At 44.0% G+C, this 16,458-nt stretch overlaps 2 protein-coding genes across 2 annotated transcripts; one reads left to right on the forward strand and one right to left on the reverse strand.

The window, feature by feature from the left end:
• The first annotated feature begins 128 nt into the window (after window positions 1-128).
• wdr97 (WD repeat domain 97) lies at window positions 129-7,096 on the forward strand. Its single transcript, XM_069159542.1, has 21 exons — window positions 129-282; window positions 798-1,023; window positions 1,118-1,686; window positions 1,788-1,909; window positions 2,013-2,730; window positions 2,818-2,966; window positions 3,044-3,280; window positions 3,383-3,473; window positions 3,576-3,708; window positions 3,802-3,872; window positions 3,954-4,041; window positions 4,137-4,289; window positions 4,607-4,741; window positions 4,957-5,136; window positions 5,217-5,396; window positions 5,489-5,683; window positions 5,764-5,888; window positions 6,005-6,173; window positions 6,433-6,605; window positions 6,704-6,768; window positions 6,855-7,096. The coding sequence occupies exons 2-21, from the start codon at window positions 871-873 to the stop codon at window positions 7,034-7,036; spliced, it is 3,888 nt and encodes a 1,295-aa protein (XP_069015643.1). The 5' UTR covers window positions 129-282; window positions 798-870; the 3' UTR covers window positions 7,037-7,096.
• A 40-nt stretch (window positions 7,097-7,136) lies between these two features.
• LOC138204349 (leucine-rich repeat-containing protein 14) lies at window positions 7,137-10,554 on the reverse strand. Its single transcript, XM_069159543.1, has 3 exons — window positions 9,960-10,554; window positions 9,040-9,876; window positions 7,137-8,625 (listed from the first exon to the last, which is right to left on the reverse strand). Exons 1-3 carry the CDS (start codon window positions 10,259-10,261, stop codon window positions 8,058-8,060), a joined length of 1,707 nt encoding a protein of 568 aa, XP_069015644.1. The 5' UTR covers window positions 10,262-10,554; the 3' UTR covers window positions 7,137-8,057.
• Window positions 10,555-16,458: the final 5,904 nt, after the last annotated feature.

Here is a 16,458-nt window from a genome sequence, read left to right on the forward strand (position 1 = left end):
ACTTGCGCGCCTGGACGTAGCCGAGCAACCCGTCGCCTAGCAACAGACACCGGTCTCCCAGACGCAGAGCAAACTTTTAGTACTTTAATGCTGCCTTAACTAATTAATATTATATTGATTACCTACTTCTGTATCCGGGATACATTAGGTACTTAAATATAAACATGTAAACTCGGTTAACCTTTAGCTTCTTGACCGACAACAACAACAACAAATCTTCAACGACGCCAGCCTTCGAGAAAAACTATGAGAAAAGATATTCAGTCCAAGGAGTAACTAAAGGTGAGTGATTTTTGGTTGCTTTTTTCCACTTTTTAAAAAAAATTATTATACCTGCCTGTATTACAAAATAGCGTTTCTCTGAACTGTATGTGTTGGACTCAGATGATGAACAGTAAGTGACATGCAAAGCTTCAGGTCCGTTTTAACAGAATGGGCAAAAGACAAAAAAGGGAAAAAGATGATCCCCATGTTTCCCCCAGACCATTTTACTGCACTGTTAATTGTTGTAGTATTGTCTAACAAAATGGGAAATGTCTGAAAATGGGTAGTAAACAGGGGATTCACCTGGCAAGAACCACGTCTATATACGTGAGAGTTACAAAAAAGTCTCTTAAATAATTTAATATAAGGGTCATTGTGAATAAAAGCAGTAAATACAGATAGTTTAACAGCTAGTAGATCATTTAAGTTTATAGTTTTTAAAGCAGGTAAAAAAATTTTTTTTAAAAAAGAGACATTTAAACAACACCAAATATTCACACCAGACTTCATTTTGTTTGTACCTTTTTCCACAGTGCCACGCACATGTGGCTGTCAGCATCCGAATAAGACGCTGTTGTTTTGAGTCCTGCGTAGACAGTGTCGGAGATGGTGGCCCCCGGAGAGAAGAGCACAACAACCACAGTCCTCCTTCCCAGTCCCATCCTGAGGCTGAAATCTGAAGACTCTGACACGTCAAACGGGAGACCGCCTGAAACGCAGATTTTGTTCAAACGGGATGTGGGGCAGTCTGTAGAGAAGGTAGACTAACATGACGCTGCCCTGCTGTGAGCCTCCAGATGTTTTTCACACACACAAACACAGACACACAACTTCTCTGTGTTTGTTTCTCCAGGTAAGAAACAGGCAGCCGTTGTTCACTCACGGTCTCTGTCGCCTGCAGCATTTCTCCTGCGACAGCCCCGTGCGTTTCGTGATGTATTCTGAGGCTACCGCGGCATTCGTCAGCCTCCACTCAGACAACACAGCCCACCTTTACAAAGCTGACAGCCACAAGCAGACTGTGTTAGCGCCGTTGCCTTTCACGGGCTTGACCGCGACGAAGATCTCTGGCTTTGTGGTAGGCTGGGGCCCCGGGCCCGTCTTCACGCTTCTGGACACCGAGCTGCGCCCGCTGGACACTGCTCGCGACAGCCTGGACATACGTGTGTGTCAGGCTGCGGAGTGCTCCTCAGAGATTGTGACGGCGGGCGTGGGGAACGTGTGTGTGTGGTCGGTGATGCTCATGCGTTGTAAGGTGAAGATCCAGAAGGGGCTGCAGCACAGCACTTTCACACACATGGCACTGGCCCCTCCGCGACCCGGCAGGCCCCACAGAGCCTTCGTAGCGTGTGGGCAGGCCGTGACGGTGGTCGACCTCGACCTTGGGAGAGTTTTGGAGCAGAAGAAGAATCTTTGGTCGCGGTGTGTATGGGTGCATTGGATATACTGCAGAGGAGGACATCTTTTAGGCTGTGAAAGTGAATTTTTGAGAATGAATATTGTTGTGTTGTTGTGTTTTACAGCAACATCACTGCAATGGTGTTCTGCTTTCAACTGGACTGTTTGATTATTGCTGCTCAAGAGCAGTCCATTGGAGTGTGGGGTCCAGACTGGGAGCCTCGCCTGACTTTTTCCGGACATAAAGGTAAAGTTATCACTGAGCCTCTTCCACATTTTTTCCGTCCGCCTCTTTATGATTGGACATCCTCTTGAGTTTTTCTGCTTTCTGTTTGTTCCCTTGTATTTAGGTGTGGTGAATTCCCTGTTCTACTGTTCTGAATTAAGCATGCTGATGTCCTGCTCAGTGGACTGCACAATCTGTTGCTGGAATGTGGAAGAGTGTGACGCAGTCGAGTGTGTCCACACAAACCAGAAAAACCCTCCGCTGTATATAGGAGGCACAAGAAAAGGCGATATCTTCTTCTCTTTCTCACAGCAGGGGGTGGACCTGTGGACCATGAGAGCTTTGTACACCCTCCACTGTCAGCTCAGTGGTGATGAAAACGCCCCACTGAGACAAATCGTCCATACTCCCCTCCCCCCTCCTTACCCGGCACGATTCCTCTGTGTCAGTGGGGACAGTACCATCTCTCTGGTGGCTGCAGAAACGGGAGCAGTGTTGACTTCTTTCAATGCAAAGGACAGGGTTTTATGTGCTGACTACTGCCTGCACAAAGAGATTCTGTTGGCCCTGACTGAGGCAGGTACGGTGCTCCAAGCCAACACACTCACTAATCCAATCACTTTGATGCAAAAATGGAAAGACAGAGGCAAAGGACTTTGGAAGCTGACGGACTATGTGACAGAAAATGATGCCGAGAATCTGCAGACCCCCGGCCCAGCCTGCTGCATGGCGCTCTATAGTTATGTGGGAGATACACAGCGAGCTCTCTGTGGGTGGGAGAGGTTACAGGAGAGCAGGGGTTCCTGTCACAGGGTCAAAGCATTGCTTCACGCCAGCAACAAGTCAGTTCTCATTTCAAAGTTAATATTCACTGGTGCCAAAGGAACTGTGCTTCTGTAAATGTGACAGTATTTGTGGTGTTTTGACAGGTTTTTGATCTTTCTTGGCCAAAGTGGAGGCTGTGTGAGCGTTCTGAAAATAGAAAATGGAAAGGTCTTGTGCAGGATGCCGGCACACAATGGCCAGCGAGTCACCGGAGTGCAGGTGGACTCTGAGAACGGCTACCTCCTCTCCACAGGTATTTTCAATCTATATCTTTATTCCCTTTTGTGTCCGTGTCGGTGATAATTTGATGACTTTATCCCAATCGTCAAGGTGAGGATTTGACAGTGGCGGTGTGGAGCGTAAACCCCTTCATCGAGGACTGTCTCACCCAACAACTGAGCCTGCACTGCGACCAGCCTCAAATCTACCTGGGAGCACTGGGGGCTCAGCTGGCCCTGACATTTCAGGAGCCCAACAGCAGCTCCTGCTGCCTGAAGCTTTTCAACCTCATCGATCAGAGCCAGATAGATTGCCAACCCAGGGAAGCACATTCAGACCACTTCACAGGTCACGGAAATCATTTAAATCCCTAATGAATTATATACTGTGGATTGCGTTGTTGTTTCTGCGCGTGTCTGTGAGTGACTGATTGCTCGGTTTTTCTTGCAGGACTGTGTGTGTTTCCTGATCTGAAGGTGTTTGTTTCCAGCAGTCTCGATAGGACCGTGCGTATCTGGAATGAGGAGAATCGCCTCATCAGGTTGGAGTTCACTGCTCTTTTGCATTATAAATGTAAAAGGTGTTTTTTTTTCAGTTTGGTGTATGTCTACATACTGCAGGTTTGTGTCTGTGACCCCTGCAGGACGCTCCACCTGAATGCAGTGCCCGAGTGTATGGCACGCAGTGGCCTTACAGGGCAGTTGTTCCTGGGCATCAGAGGGGACCTGTACAGGATGGACTGTGCAAAGTTACTGCCATTAAGCAACAAAGAAACAGTAAGTTATTCAGCTGGATGACTGGCTGTGTGACTGTGGCCATGAGGTATAATCTGCGCATTTTTTTTTTTATTTCCTTTTTGATTGTTACAGCTCCCTTACGCTTATGTACCTTTTCCTGACGTGCCTATCCCTGAGGAAAAGGAAACGTACAACCAAAGACAGTAAGATTCATACATATATCATATTAAAAAATAATGCAAAACAACGACCTACTAAGCTATGAACAATATTGGCGCAAACAGGACTTCTAGCCCATCTAAATATGAAGAAAATAAGTTGCAAGCAGCTGCCGACAATCGATTATTGACTGACGACATGCAACCACGGAAGGTGTGTGTCAAATAGTAGAATTTAAGACAGTTGCAAACTAATGTTATTCAGATACCTCATAAGTCATAATATCTCTTTCACTTTTCTTGTTTCAGGAGAGCTTGGTGATCTCGAGCATAGACCTAGCTGCACTCGTGCAAGGCACAGTAAAATGCAAGAAGAGGAAGCCTCGCAGTACAAAGCAAACCAGGGAAAAGGCGTTTGATTGCTACATGAAAATCGTATATGGCCTGCCATTCAATATAAAGGTTCTTTCCTCCCCTAAATCTAAATTATTTTGCTCACTTATCTTGGTTACTTTCAATAAAATGCAGAATTTGGCAAATTAACTTCATAATCATCTCTCCTTTAATAAGTAGCACCAGCCTGAAGCTAAATGCTAAGTACATCAGTTCAAAGATATTGTAGGACACTCATCTCAATAATATTAATCTAGAAGCTTCTTTGTCTAGAAATCTTTACAGACAGCATCTGCATTTTTCAAGAAATGTCCATTTTATTGAACGTTCTGCATATTTTCATTATGCAGAGATATTTATATTTTGGTTTAATGTTTTTTTTACAGATTAATTTGGAGGAGACCTTAGATATAGGTACATGGACATATACTCCTGAATCAAACTACTTGAGACGCTACACCCTTCCCAAGTTAGAAGAAGTGGAGGAAGTCCGCCTTGAACCCAAACTAATCAGAAAGAAGGTATGAAATATCAGCACGATAAACAAAACCTTGCTTACGTGCACTTTGGATGCTTGATTTAAGGTAATTAATTAAGTTGCTCAAAGAAGCAGTTTGAAATTTAAAGAAGAATTTACAGCTTCAATAGAGTGCATTTGATATTTAAATGTTAAGAGAGTTTGTTTACTGGCACATGCACTCGTTTGTTATCCATGGATATGTTTTTGGTCACACAGGAGGTGCGTGAGAAGAAGCCTCGAAGGACCCTCATGGTAGTCGAACCACAGCCTGTTGAGAAATTCGGGACACCCATCATACCCATCACACCCATCATACCCATCACACCCATCATACCCAACACACCCATCATACCCATCATACCCATCATACCCATCATCGTGGAGAAGGTTGAAAAGGTAAGAGCACGTATTGTCTTATTTCAACAGGAGATACGTGAGACTATTGGCTCTCATTTATCTGTGACTTGTCTGTGTAGCCTGCAGAGATCCTGGTCCATCCAGTGGAGCAACCCGAACCCCAGACTTCTTCTCCGCGCTGGCATCGTCCCAGGACCGTGACACCAAGTCCTCCGCGGGAATTCTCCCCCGAGCTGCCGACGTTCCTCAAACAGTTTATAGCGATGGATTGGTTCAGTGACATTTACCCTGATAAAAGGGTAGGATAACGCAAAGTTAATCTGCAATGCACAGTGATAATGTTGATTAGATCTTGAGGTGTGTGTGTGTGTGTGTGTGTGTGTGTGTGCAGAAAATCCCGAGCACCCTGTCTCCAGATGACTTCTCCTTGATGCTGCTGAAATATCTGCAAATCTGCAGCATCCCATCCAGGATTACGATCCTCGCTGTAATACAGGCGCTGCACAGCGCTGCACTCTTACAGAACACAAACGAGCTTTATATAGGCCTCAACGACTGCGTGCGCAAATTTGCGAGACCCAACATGGTACTGTGAGATCCATGTTGTCTCTGTGCATCTTAAGCAGTGGATTATGGGGTTGTGATTGATTTTTACGTGTGTTTCAGTCGCCTGTGGAGAAGATTGTGATTGCTAAAATATTGGATCTTTTGGAGAGTCTGAAAAATAGAAAGAATGATCTGATGATAAAAACGTTTCTGACTCTTCTAGCCTATAAAAGCCTCGGCCTCTGGTGAGTTCACCACTGCTTGAATAAAAAGCTTCTCAAGTTTTGGACCACATTTTTGGAGCAAATTCGACTTCAGAATAACTGAAGGTTTGTTTTATGTTTTGGTTTTTCACTGATAGGGAAACAGTAATGCACATGCTGGAAGCATTAGGTGTAGATGAGGCCAAGGAGTGGCTGTGGCCCACGTTGAACACCTGGGACCCGGAGCTGCAGGACCAGTCTGACGTCTGGAAGACCCTCTATAGCAAAGCAGATTGTTGGTTGGCGTTATGGACCTCCAAATTCAATGTAACAGACATGTTTTATTTAAATCCTCATCTCTCTGTTACATTTTTGTAATCTTTTAAAGTATTTTTGAGTGTGATAATAGGACAGAACAGGTGTTTGAAAAGTGAAAGGCTCTCCTGTGTCTCTCGTGTCCTTTACCGTGACCTTAACTCCTCTAAATAGGAATAGATGAGAGCTTGTCACTGTGTTGTTGACTTATTGCCTCTGTGATTACCCCCCCCCCCCCCCCCCCCTATCCCTTCATTTCCACGACCACCAGGAACACAACAGATATCTGTACATCAGGGGTACAGCAAATTGGAAACCCCAAAACGTCGACGCGGTGGATGTGCTCAATTATTTCTGCTCGGTGCAAGAAGAGGAGTACATGAAGGCCAGATGTGTTGCACCTGCTGGCCCCCTAAACACAGTGCTTTTGCCTCTGTATGACTGGTATGTGAAAGTCATGCACGTAAAGTATAGGCGTTTTCTTTGTAAACTAAAGACTGCTACAATTATTTATTTATTTTGACCGTTTTCTGTTTTTGCAGTAGTTATCAACCAATCCTGCGGCTAGGAGAGACGTATACCATGGCCAGGATCCGCAGGCCACCAGGTAAGATGTATCTGAGCAAAGACTTTCTATTAAAACAGGATGGGTTCCTTGCACAAAATAAACATTATGTCACTCATGTCATTCAGGTATAATTCTGCCCCCCCTGAGAAATCGTCCCTTCCTCATGCACTTCCCCAACTTCATCTCTCTGCCGTTACCTCGAGTCACTCTGAGCCCGTTTTACGTCTCCTCCGAAGAGGACTGGCTGAAGGCCTGGACTCAGCACTACTTCATTCAACAGCAGTCTTATGTAGAGTACTACAGATGATGCTTCTCTGCTTTTTAAACCGTCTGTAACAATCCCACTAACACCTGACAAACCTCTGCAAAAAACATGATTTGAACAGAAATTGCAAAAATTAAACATCTTTGCTTTATGACTGATTTATTCTGTGTATTTCAGTACACAAATGAATTTCTATGTTACACATAAGACTGATTTGACACTTATTTTCTGATGCTGGTGGATGAATACAGAAAGCTTGATAATAAACATTTTAAAACATTCAAGAAACATCATTATATCACAGATATGCGAGATAAAGCAGCACAAACTAAGAACCTTGCTGAGCAAAAAAGGCAATTAATTGGCACAAAATCAAACTAAATATTTTACTGTTACATTCATTTTCTATTAAGGGAAATTACTGTCAAACTTTTAGTTTTGGTTGTTGACATGTAGTATGGACTTATAATATCTGATCACACTGTATTTGAAAGAACAGTGTGTATAAAGAAAGTAATCCCCAACTATCCTGGCAAAGTCATTCACAAAGCACTAATCATTTTGACACTTTTCAATAAATGTTGCATTTATATAGTAAACAAGTGATTTCATGAAAGTAGTGTTTATGATTGAATGGCGTATTGGTGTCTCCACCCATGGTGTTAAATCATCACCTCCATCTGTACATTTGAGTGTAATCTGTAAGTGTTGACCTTTTGATGCATCACATTCGGGCTGCTAACAATAAACGTGTTGATTGGGTGCCCATGTGACCTTCCTCATTGCCATCTAACCCAGCTAGCTTTGACTGAAAACAACAGTTAATTTAGATTGTTGGCCCCTGGTGGAAGCCTGTGTTGTTCTGACTCAAGTCTTGCTACGTTTATTGAATTGGATTCGACTGAAAAAAGCTTAAATACATTACAAATCCTTCACGAGACATATGGCGTCAGAGAAAAGGCAAAACATTTTTGGGGAAAAAAAGATTGTCAGGCTTATGTACATTGCACTGGTATGTCGGTGAATGAGCTAAAAAGCAGGCGTTCTTCTAATGACCTCTGCTCTACTCCACCAAATCTTTATCATAATTAAGCAGGTCGCAGGTCAGGAAGAGGTCAGAGCGTCCGCTGTCTTTCAGCACTCTGTTGAGCTGGCAGCTGGTCATGCTGATGTCTGTGGATTCATCCAGAGGCCAGTCTAAGAGCTGAGCACTGGAGGGCAGGTCAGGGAGGCCCGGCTGGTAGTCCTCCAGGGGGGTGGGGTACAGGAGCTGCCGCAGGGAGGGCATTCTCACAGCCATCCTCATCAGGTCCATGAGGCCGGCCATGGAAAGCGGGTTCAGGGCCAGAGCCAAGCTCTTGAGGGCAAAGCAGCCCCCCAGCGAGGGCAGCAGGAGTCCCAGCAGGCCGTCAGTCAGACCGCAGCCACTTAGACAGAGATGCTGCAGGCTGCTGGAGGCCTGAGAGAGCAGGCGGCAGACAGAGGGCAGGGTGTGTTCGTCTAGACGGTTTTCACTCAGATCCAGCTGCTGCAGGGTGGAAACGTGATGGCTGCAGGACAGATAGGCGAGGTCAGCTGGACTCAGGCTCAAGTAGGGCAGCTCCAGTATCTCGAGGGGCTGAGGCAGCGAGCTGTATCAAAAGAAGGACAAGCAAAGTATTTCATTACTCATGTCAGCGTCCTATCTTTAGTCTCGTAATTCGAATTTGTTTTCAATTAAGGATAAAAAAAAAAAAAGTATGTGATAATAAAAAGATAATGTTTCATTATCTTCTTGATTAATTCATTAACCTTTAAGTTTAAAAAGTGTTAAGAAATGCTGAAAACTGCCCAAGAGGTTTCTTCAAACAGGTTGTTTTGTTACATTTCTGCTTGAAAGTTCATTTGTTTTCCAAAATCTAAGGTTCCATTCAGCTTATTTTTTACGAGAAACACAAACATCTTCGTAACATCGCGCTTCGGAGACAAATTTGACATTATGTTAGTCACTTAGGACTCCTGGGGTGCGTACAAGGTTAAAGAGTAGCGTTGGCTATAGGCCGTACCTGAGCAACACACGCAGCTGACCCGGCAGGCGCAGCGCAGTGAGGCTGAGCCGCCGCAGCTCTCGCAGGTGCGTCAGACCCTGCGACAGGTTCCTCAGTGCCTCTTCCTGGCCCGCGAGGTCTCTGCGAAAGTCCAAGTTGCAGTAGTGCAGGCGAAGGGAGCTCAGTGCAGGGAAGTTGGAGAGGAGAGGCAGCAGTTCAGCCAGGCCAGCCACCCCGAGGCTGCTGTAGCGAACGTCAATGCCCAGAAGACCCGTGCGGGGCAGCAGGTCCAGCAGGGTCCTGATGCTCGACACAGAAATCTCTTCCACGCGTAGATACCTGCACTGGAGCTTCAGGGGTCCTGATGCGCTCAGGGCCGTGCGCACACGCTCCCAAGAGCGGGCGTTGACAAAGAGATCCGCTCTCACATGCACCAGCACGTCGCTGTCCACCTCTTTTTCCTCCGCCTCCTTTTTACTGCCTCCTGAACCTGTCACCGCCGTCTCTCTTTTCCGGTCTATCTCCATCCTCCTTCTGACCCCTGTGTTTAGCTCCTCTTCACCCGCCGGCCCAGAGGGTCCAGTCCTCTCTCCGTTACTGCTCGTCTCATCACCGTTTAGCTCCTTCCCCCTCTTCCTCAGGCCCCTCTCTCTTTTCGGATCTCTCTCTCTTTCGAGAACCGAGAACCGTTTCCTCTCGCGGTCTCCTTCTTTCTTCTGCGCTCTCCGTGTCCCGGCTCTGGCCTGGACCACCATGGTGCAGAGGGCTACCGTCAGGGACCAGCCTCCCATCGGGTCCCCCATCCCGCCCTCGTCTCCTTGCAGTCCACCGAGGTCCAGCACGTGCAGCAAAGATCTAGACGTGAAAGTGTTAAACGGTACTTACACAAAACAACCGCCGACGTCACGCGGCCCCATTTATCCGGAACGACTTCTCACCTCGCGTCCGACAGCCCTCTGACCACCGCGAGCAGCAGACCCTGGATGCAGAGTCGATTTGGCGCAGTCTGGCCCCGTCTCCTCCGTCCGCCGACGCGCAGCGTGCGCTCGGGCCACCGCTGCACCAGTTCACCCACAGTCAGCGGTCTGCAGCCGGCGAAGGAGGCCTCCAGCAGCGGTCTGTACAGCTCCCGGGGCACCCACCTGAGCCAGTTGGGCGACGAGCTGTGGTCGCTCACCACCTCCCGGGCACACAGGCTCACCAAGGAAAGCACCATCTGAGCGGGGCGAGCTTCGAGCATTTAAACGCAGCAGCACTTTACTTCGCGTCTGGGAGATAGCTAGCTGAACTAGCTCCCCCTCCCCCCCATCCCTCCCCTCTCTGGCTTTATGACAGCAATCTGACGCTTTCTTGTAAAGCCCCGAAAAAGATTTTTTTTTTATATCATATAATCTGATAGCGACTATAAGTATTAACTTATGCAGCGACGACGGAAACTCCTGGCGGCTGAAATATGAAACGCTGGCACGACCATGTTGGCCAACACCGAGGCTTACTGCTGCTGCTGCTGCTCCCTGAGCAGGAGTGTTTACAATTTGACGCATCCAGTGACGTTAACACGCACATCGCGAGACGTCACGACGGTAGAAATCGAAGAATAGATCGGACCTTCATTTGCACTTCTTAGTTTGCGGGTGTTGCGGTACTGAAAACGGTGTTCTGCACAGCTCAGAGAAGACATCTATTTAAGGAAATCATACTTGGTAATACTACCTTTTTAAATTTAGATTCAGAATTACGAGGCTGCTATTGGGGCTGGCACCAAAACAACAACAACAACAAAAAAAACTCTGGCTCCCATAACAACTTCTTTCATTACATACAAAGTCATCACATTATTTCCACAAAATATTGTGGTGTCAGTATATATCTTCACTCCTGATCATTTCTCTTGTGGTCCATCAGAAAATGATTCCACAACTGATTAGATATTAGGCCTTAGGTTTGATTGACATGCCTGAGGTGAAGTCGGGTTTCCAGTACAGGTGAGTTTCCTCGGCTTCTCTGTCATATTTAGGGCTTCATCTACCTTAAAAGAAGTGTGCTAATATATATGAGTGTACTAAGGAAAGTAGGTCATTTGGAACACAGTCTTGTAATACATATTCCATATGGAACTGATTTGAACGTTAATCCGATCAGTTCAGATGTAGTTCTTTTTAAAAACCCAGAAGTCAGTGGAACAACACAACAAAAGTACAGTTTCATGGCATTGTTTGAAAATTACGTTCCTCCCCTTTGTACACTCACCTATTCATATTTATGTTTTTGTTGTTGTTGTTGTTGTTGTTGTTGCTTTGTATTCCCTCTTTATTTACCACCACAAAACTATTTTTTCTTTGGTTCTTCAGGCCTTGTGCCTTTAAAACATTTTTTTTTTGGTGCTTACTGATTTAAAACAAGCACAGAAGGATGAACCACTAGATGGTGGTAAAAGATCATGCAAACTCAGTACTGCTCACTTTGTAAAACAGCGAGAAATAGCATTGGAATAATGTATACATATTTTATAAATACAATTTTGAGGGAAGGATCACAATTGTACGATGGAGATGGTGACTTACTTTCTGGCAGAAAGCTGATCAGAAGTGGGATTGTGGGGGTTAACTCAGTTATCAACTGGATTAGTTTGTCTTTCCACTTATATTCCTCCCAATATAGTTTGATTTGACTGTAGCCTCTCTTTGCTTCATTAGCTGTTCGTGTTAAAATACCGTTGTTAATTATATATGCCAAGCTGCTGCGGGTTCAGATGTAACTGTGAAACGTTCATATTTCATCCTTGATCACACCCAACCTTGGCAGGGTTTTTGTTTGGCACTGACTGATTGGGATGATGATGAATACTATGTCATTCTTTGCATCCAAGGAGCTCAAATTTCATGCTGCTCACTCAGACTTTAAACATATTCCCCTGCTGCAGCCCAATTGATGCTTTGTTTGTGAAAGTAATCACTTTATTTAGAAAGGCGGAGGACCTACTCCTTCAAAGAGGGCGGCAGGTACACACAGCTATTAATACGCCCATAAGTCAACATACAAACACAACACAAATAAACATGCTATTAGTTAATTTATTGCTGCAATCCTTTTAGATGAACACATGAACATCCCATTAGTCCTGCCTTTGATATAAAACAGCTGATACAACTTCATTTATCATAGCCTAATATAGCACCTTATAAAATAAACAGGGACAGAAGTGAAGAACTGTTGTGATGATGCTGTTGTAACTCAGACTCTGGTGTATGTAGGATACCTACCTATTTTAAGAGAAAAAAGTAAACTATTAACTATCCAGACTGACATTTAATTTATGCCTCAATCAAAGTGTACTCAAAGCAAAGAGCTTTTCATTCAATTTATTTAAATTGAATGTACTTTTAAATTTTATATGCAAGGGACAGAAAACACTTGGTCAATATTTCAACTTCCACATCAACAAAATTTGACAGAGTTAGCTAATACGTTAATTTTTTTCAAATTGGTGGCCAAAAATCAATACAAAACCTTAGCAAGCATTGCAGTATAAAACAACGCAAAGCAATACAAAGCATAAATACAACCCGCCCCCGGTCTGGCTACATGAAAACCTATTGGTCAAGTGAGATTGATTGAACGACCATTGAGCCAATCACAGCCATTTGACCAGCCCACCAAAGCCAGCATATCCACGGTGAAGTTACTAGCCAGCTACCTACCTACCTCAGTCAATCCAAATGCAGCCATGCGGTAAGTAATGTTTGTGCACGCTAATGGTAGTTGGCATTATTGAACTTGACAGCATTTCACAGCTAGGTAACAAGCGTGAATGTCCCTATTTAGGGGTAAATATCCTGCACGTCATATTGCTGCATGTATCAGATGGATTAGTGACAGTTTGTGTGTGTGACATGCAAAGAGTTTGACATTTTCATTGTTCTTTTTGTTACACAAGATACCAGGAAACGCACAAAAGGAAAATGCAGAAGAAGACTGACTCTTTTCTCATTTCCAGCAGTCAATGTAAGTGGAGCCTTTCGAAGGAAACGGAAAGCCGGCTGCTGTCTATGATTACTGTCAATCAATTGCAGCAATTCATTCACAGGTCACTGCTGCTCCACCCATGGATATATAGAAAACAATGAGAGAACGTAAAGCCATTGCCAGAGATAAGGTAGAGTGGCGAGACATGATCGGTGAGTTTGGTTTGCTGAACGCCACATTTTAAGTTTGTTATCGAAAGGTTAGGTAGTCAGGACTCTCTCAGTTCTGTAGGTAGGCGTTTACAGTCGTGGGTGGCTTGGTACGTCCATGTAACCTTACAGATGAGGCACGTGTCTGCCAAATGTTTCAAACTCTCAAAATTAAATAAAGCGTGCTTATGTACTGTGTGACTGGTGATCGATATTCGTATTTCAATGGTAGCTAAACACACTTCCGTAATGGTCCTGTAAGCAATTGTATGAGAAACGGCATCGGACAACAATTTCAATGATACGCAGAAGTAGAATGTAAGATGTGGCTTCCGTAATGTCACCCGCAGGTTCGTTTAAGAGCGGTTTTGAAGCTTAAATCTGTGTCTCTGACCCTCGCCATCTTGGCCATCTTGGCGGCGCCTGACCCCCATCTAACTCCCAGCTGATCCGAAGCTGGGCATAGAGGTAGTGCGTGGGTGGAGCTGAGGTGGGCCAAATGAAGCCTGGTAGCTGAAACCCGCAGGCGGCTCACTAACTGTGACATTACCCACCTGCGTAACTTTAAACCTCAGTACAATTTAAACGATGGGTTATATATAAATTCACCTCCCATAAAGAAGTCATGAATGGAGTAATTACACCTCCAATAAATCTGTACATGAGACTGGAGCCTCTTAAGTAGAGAGAAAATCAAATAAACCATACGGCGCCATATGAGCGCTCCTGCAGCTTTATCAGTAATTATGCAGCTGTAGGTCAGAAGCTTTCTGCTCTCCATAGCCTCGCCTCAGTTAAGTATTTTAGTTAATTCCCAGACACTTGTGGTGCTGACTGAACACATTTTGTTTCCTTGCAGCTTTTGTTGCTAATCTCATGTAATTTAATTTGACACGAAATTCCCCCTGCGGTCTATACATCCTCAGATATAAATGTCTTCTCTCAGGAATCCAATATCTTTCTGATTCCCCCACCAGTCGGTCAGGATTCAAAGCTATGCGTTCCCATTAAAACTGACGATCACTTGACCACTGGTCTGTGCTCCGAGATAATTACAGCGGCAGAGCTGCTGATTAATTGACAGAAAAATTCTATTTCCTCGATGTGTTATGCATTCATAGTTCTCGGGCTGTCTCCCTTGTCTCATAAGTGTCGGTTCAAGCCTGTCTGCTCATATGTTTGGCAGTTAAATTTGCATTTTACCAGGATGCTTCATCGATGAACCATGACCCCTCCCGACCCCCTACACTTCCATCACATGTAGGACCAGTAAAGGATGCTTGTATCAGATTCTCCTTGGCGTTATCTTTACCTTAAACCTCTAATTATGACACAAAACATTGAAAACTGACCATATTGAATGTCCTATCTACAAATATAGTTTATGTAGAAATGTTATAGCTATTTGATTATTCAGCAGCACACCAAGTGTACTTTTTTTTTTTTTACAGGAAAAACTCATCTATTTGCTGTTTTGTTTTCAGATTCTGTCTGTGGTTAATATCTCAGGTGCAGTTTAGGTAAAATATCAGACACTTTCAGCTTCTCCCAGTCGGCAACCCACCCACTGTCAGAGACTCCAAAATAATATGGGGTTTAGTTTTTAAGCTTCAGAATTATTTTCTAACTTTTATTCGAATTATTGCCCGAGAGATGATATCATATAAAAATGTCCAACCTTTCAACCTCATGTTAAAACTAGCAATTCATTTAATCTTGGTGAGCAGTGCCCTTGAAATGAGCCAGTAAGATGATATATTTACTTTGACAAGTTAAAAGCAACTTCTTCTGGTCGGGCACAGCGAGAGTATCCCAGAGAGGAAACAAGCTTACACCCGAACCTCCCGGAAGCTCCTTGAACCTGTCCTCTGAACTTCGCACATAACAGGGAACGTTTTTCCAAAAGCCCTGAAACTTTTCGACTCTATCCACATCAGACTTCTCAGTGCACCCCCAAGTCATCCAACCAGTGGAGCCAAAGCACATCTAATGGACCTGAGATGTTGACTTTTTCAAAAGGCTTCTTCACGTCTTCTTTAGAACTATGTATATATGTCAGAACTGTATATTCTTCTTCAGAACTAAAGAAACCTTTTGGATGAGAGCCAAAACGTCTTCAAGACACTGAAAGAAGTCCAGTTGCATTTGCATTAAACTTTGATTAACTGAGAAAATTCGCAGACACCTCTGAATCGTTTACATCATCTATGCCCACACTGGTATTCAGGACTAAGACGGACCGAAAGATAATTTATACAAAATGTATTAAATCTTATAAAGCAGGATGTCTAATGCTGCTTCTAGACTGGTAAGATAAGCAGTGAACCCACATCAGTTGTTTCTTTCCCTCATGCCTCCATACGCTGTGACATTTTGTCCAATCAAGGCAGCGATTATTATTTCATACCTGTATTATGTTGAATAGTATATTATACATAGCAGTTGTCATTGAAACAAATGGCCTGTGGTGAGAAGCATTTAACCTCCTGAGTGTTGACCTACTAATGTAAATAACCGCAGAGACTCTCAGCTTCTCCGCTCCAATGAATCCATGTAGAAGCCTCAGTTACAGAATACGTGCCCTGATGTCACGTCATTATTCACAAACATACAAGGATACTTTTTTTTTTTTTTTAGTTGCAGCACTTGAATATCAAAAAGGTTTGAGCTGTCGTATTGTTTTTATTTTTCATCTGTAAAATTGTGCTTTGCCCTCTAAAGCAGAGTAAAATGGTGACACTGTAATACCAGTTTAATATCAGATTAATGTTCTCTCAAGACGGTTTAGGGGTAACATTTATTGTGGGGGGAAATGCCTTTTTAATTCAGGTCAGATTGTTTTTGAATTTTTTTGTTAAAAAACATCACCTCCTGTATGAACTTTCTGTCATTTAGTCATAAATCAAGCTGTAATTTTTAAGATGATTTACTTTGGGGGTTAATGACCACAGAGAGAAATGAGATCTTGGGTTCTTTACAGTGTGTCATTTGGAGTTGCTCTTTCACAAGTATGTAAATTAGCAGTTAGGTCAGGACAGATATCTTGTTTTATTGTAGTGTTGGAATGTAAATGCTGATTGTATTTAAGTTGAAGTCCGGGCCAAGTTTCTGTTCTACAAGCTTTTTAAACTCAATGTAGTGTCTCTCTCAGTATTTCTTTTTTGGGATGGATGACTTCAGATGAATACGATGACTGATGACACCTTTCAGAAATAAAAAAAAAATCTCGCAGGCTTCCTTAGAGTTGCCTTGTAAGACATAC

The sequence above is a fragment of the Embiotoca jacksoni genome, unplaced genomic scaffold (assembly GCF_022577435.1).
Source record: "Embiotoca jacksoni isolate LCO1_2020_lvr unplaced genomic scaffold, fEmbJac1.0.p SCAF_25, whole genome shotgun sequence".
NCBI lineage: Eukaryota > Metazoa > Chordata > Actinopteri > Embiotocidae > Embiotoca > Embiotoca jacksoni.

Coding starts and splice junctions, on each gene's coding strand:
- wdr97 (XM_069159542.1), top strand. CDS start 871: ATGGTGGCCCCCGGAGAGAAGAGCACAACAACCACAGTCCTCCTTCCC. Junction 5,137..5,216: donor TCGTGGAGAAGGTTGAAAAG/GTAAGAGCACGT, acceptor TTGTCTGTGTAG/CCTGCAGAGATCCTGGTCCA. Junction 6,769..6,854: donor CAGGATCCGCAGGCCACCAG/GTAAGATGTATC, acceptor CATGTCATTCAG/GTATAATTCTGCCCCCCCTG.
- LOC138204349 (XM_069159543.1), bottom strand. CDS start 10,261: ATGCTCGAAGCTCGCCCCGCTCAGATGGTGCTTTCCTTGGTGAGCCTG. Junction 9,877..9,959: donor AGAGGGCTGTCGGACGCGAG/GTGAGAAGTCGT, acceptor TTTCACGTCTAG/ATCTTTGCTGCACGTGCTGG. Junction 8,626..9,039: donor CAGCTGCGTGTGTTGCTCAG/GTACGGCCTATA, acceptor CTTTTGATACAG/CTCGCTGCCTCAGCCCCTCG.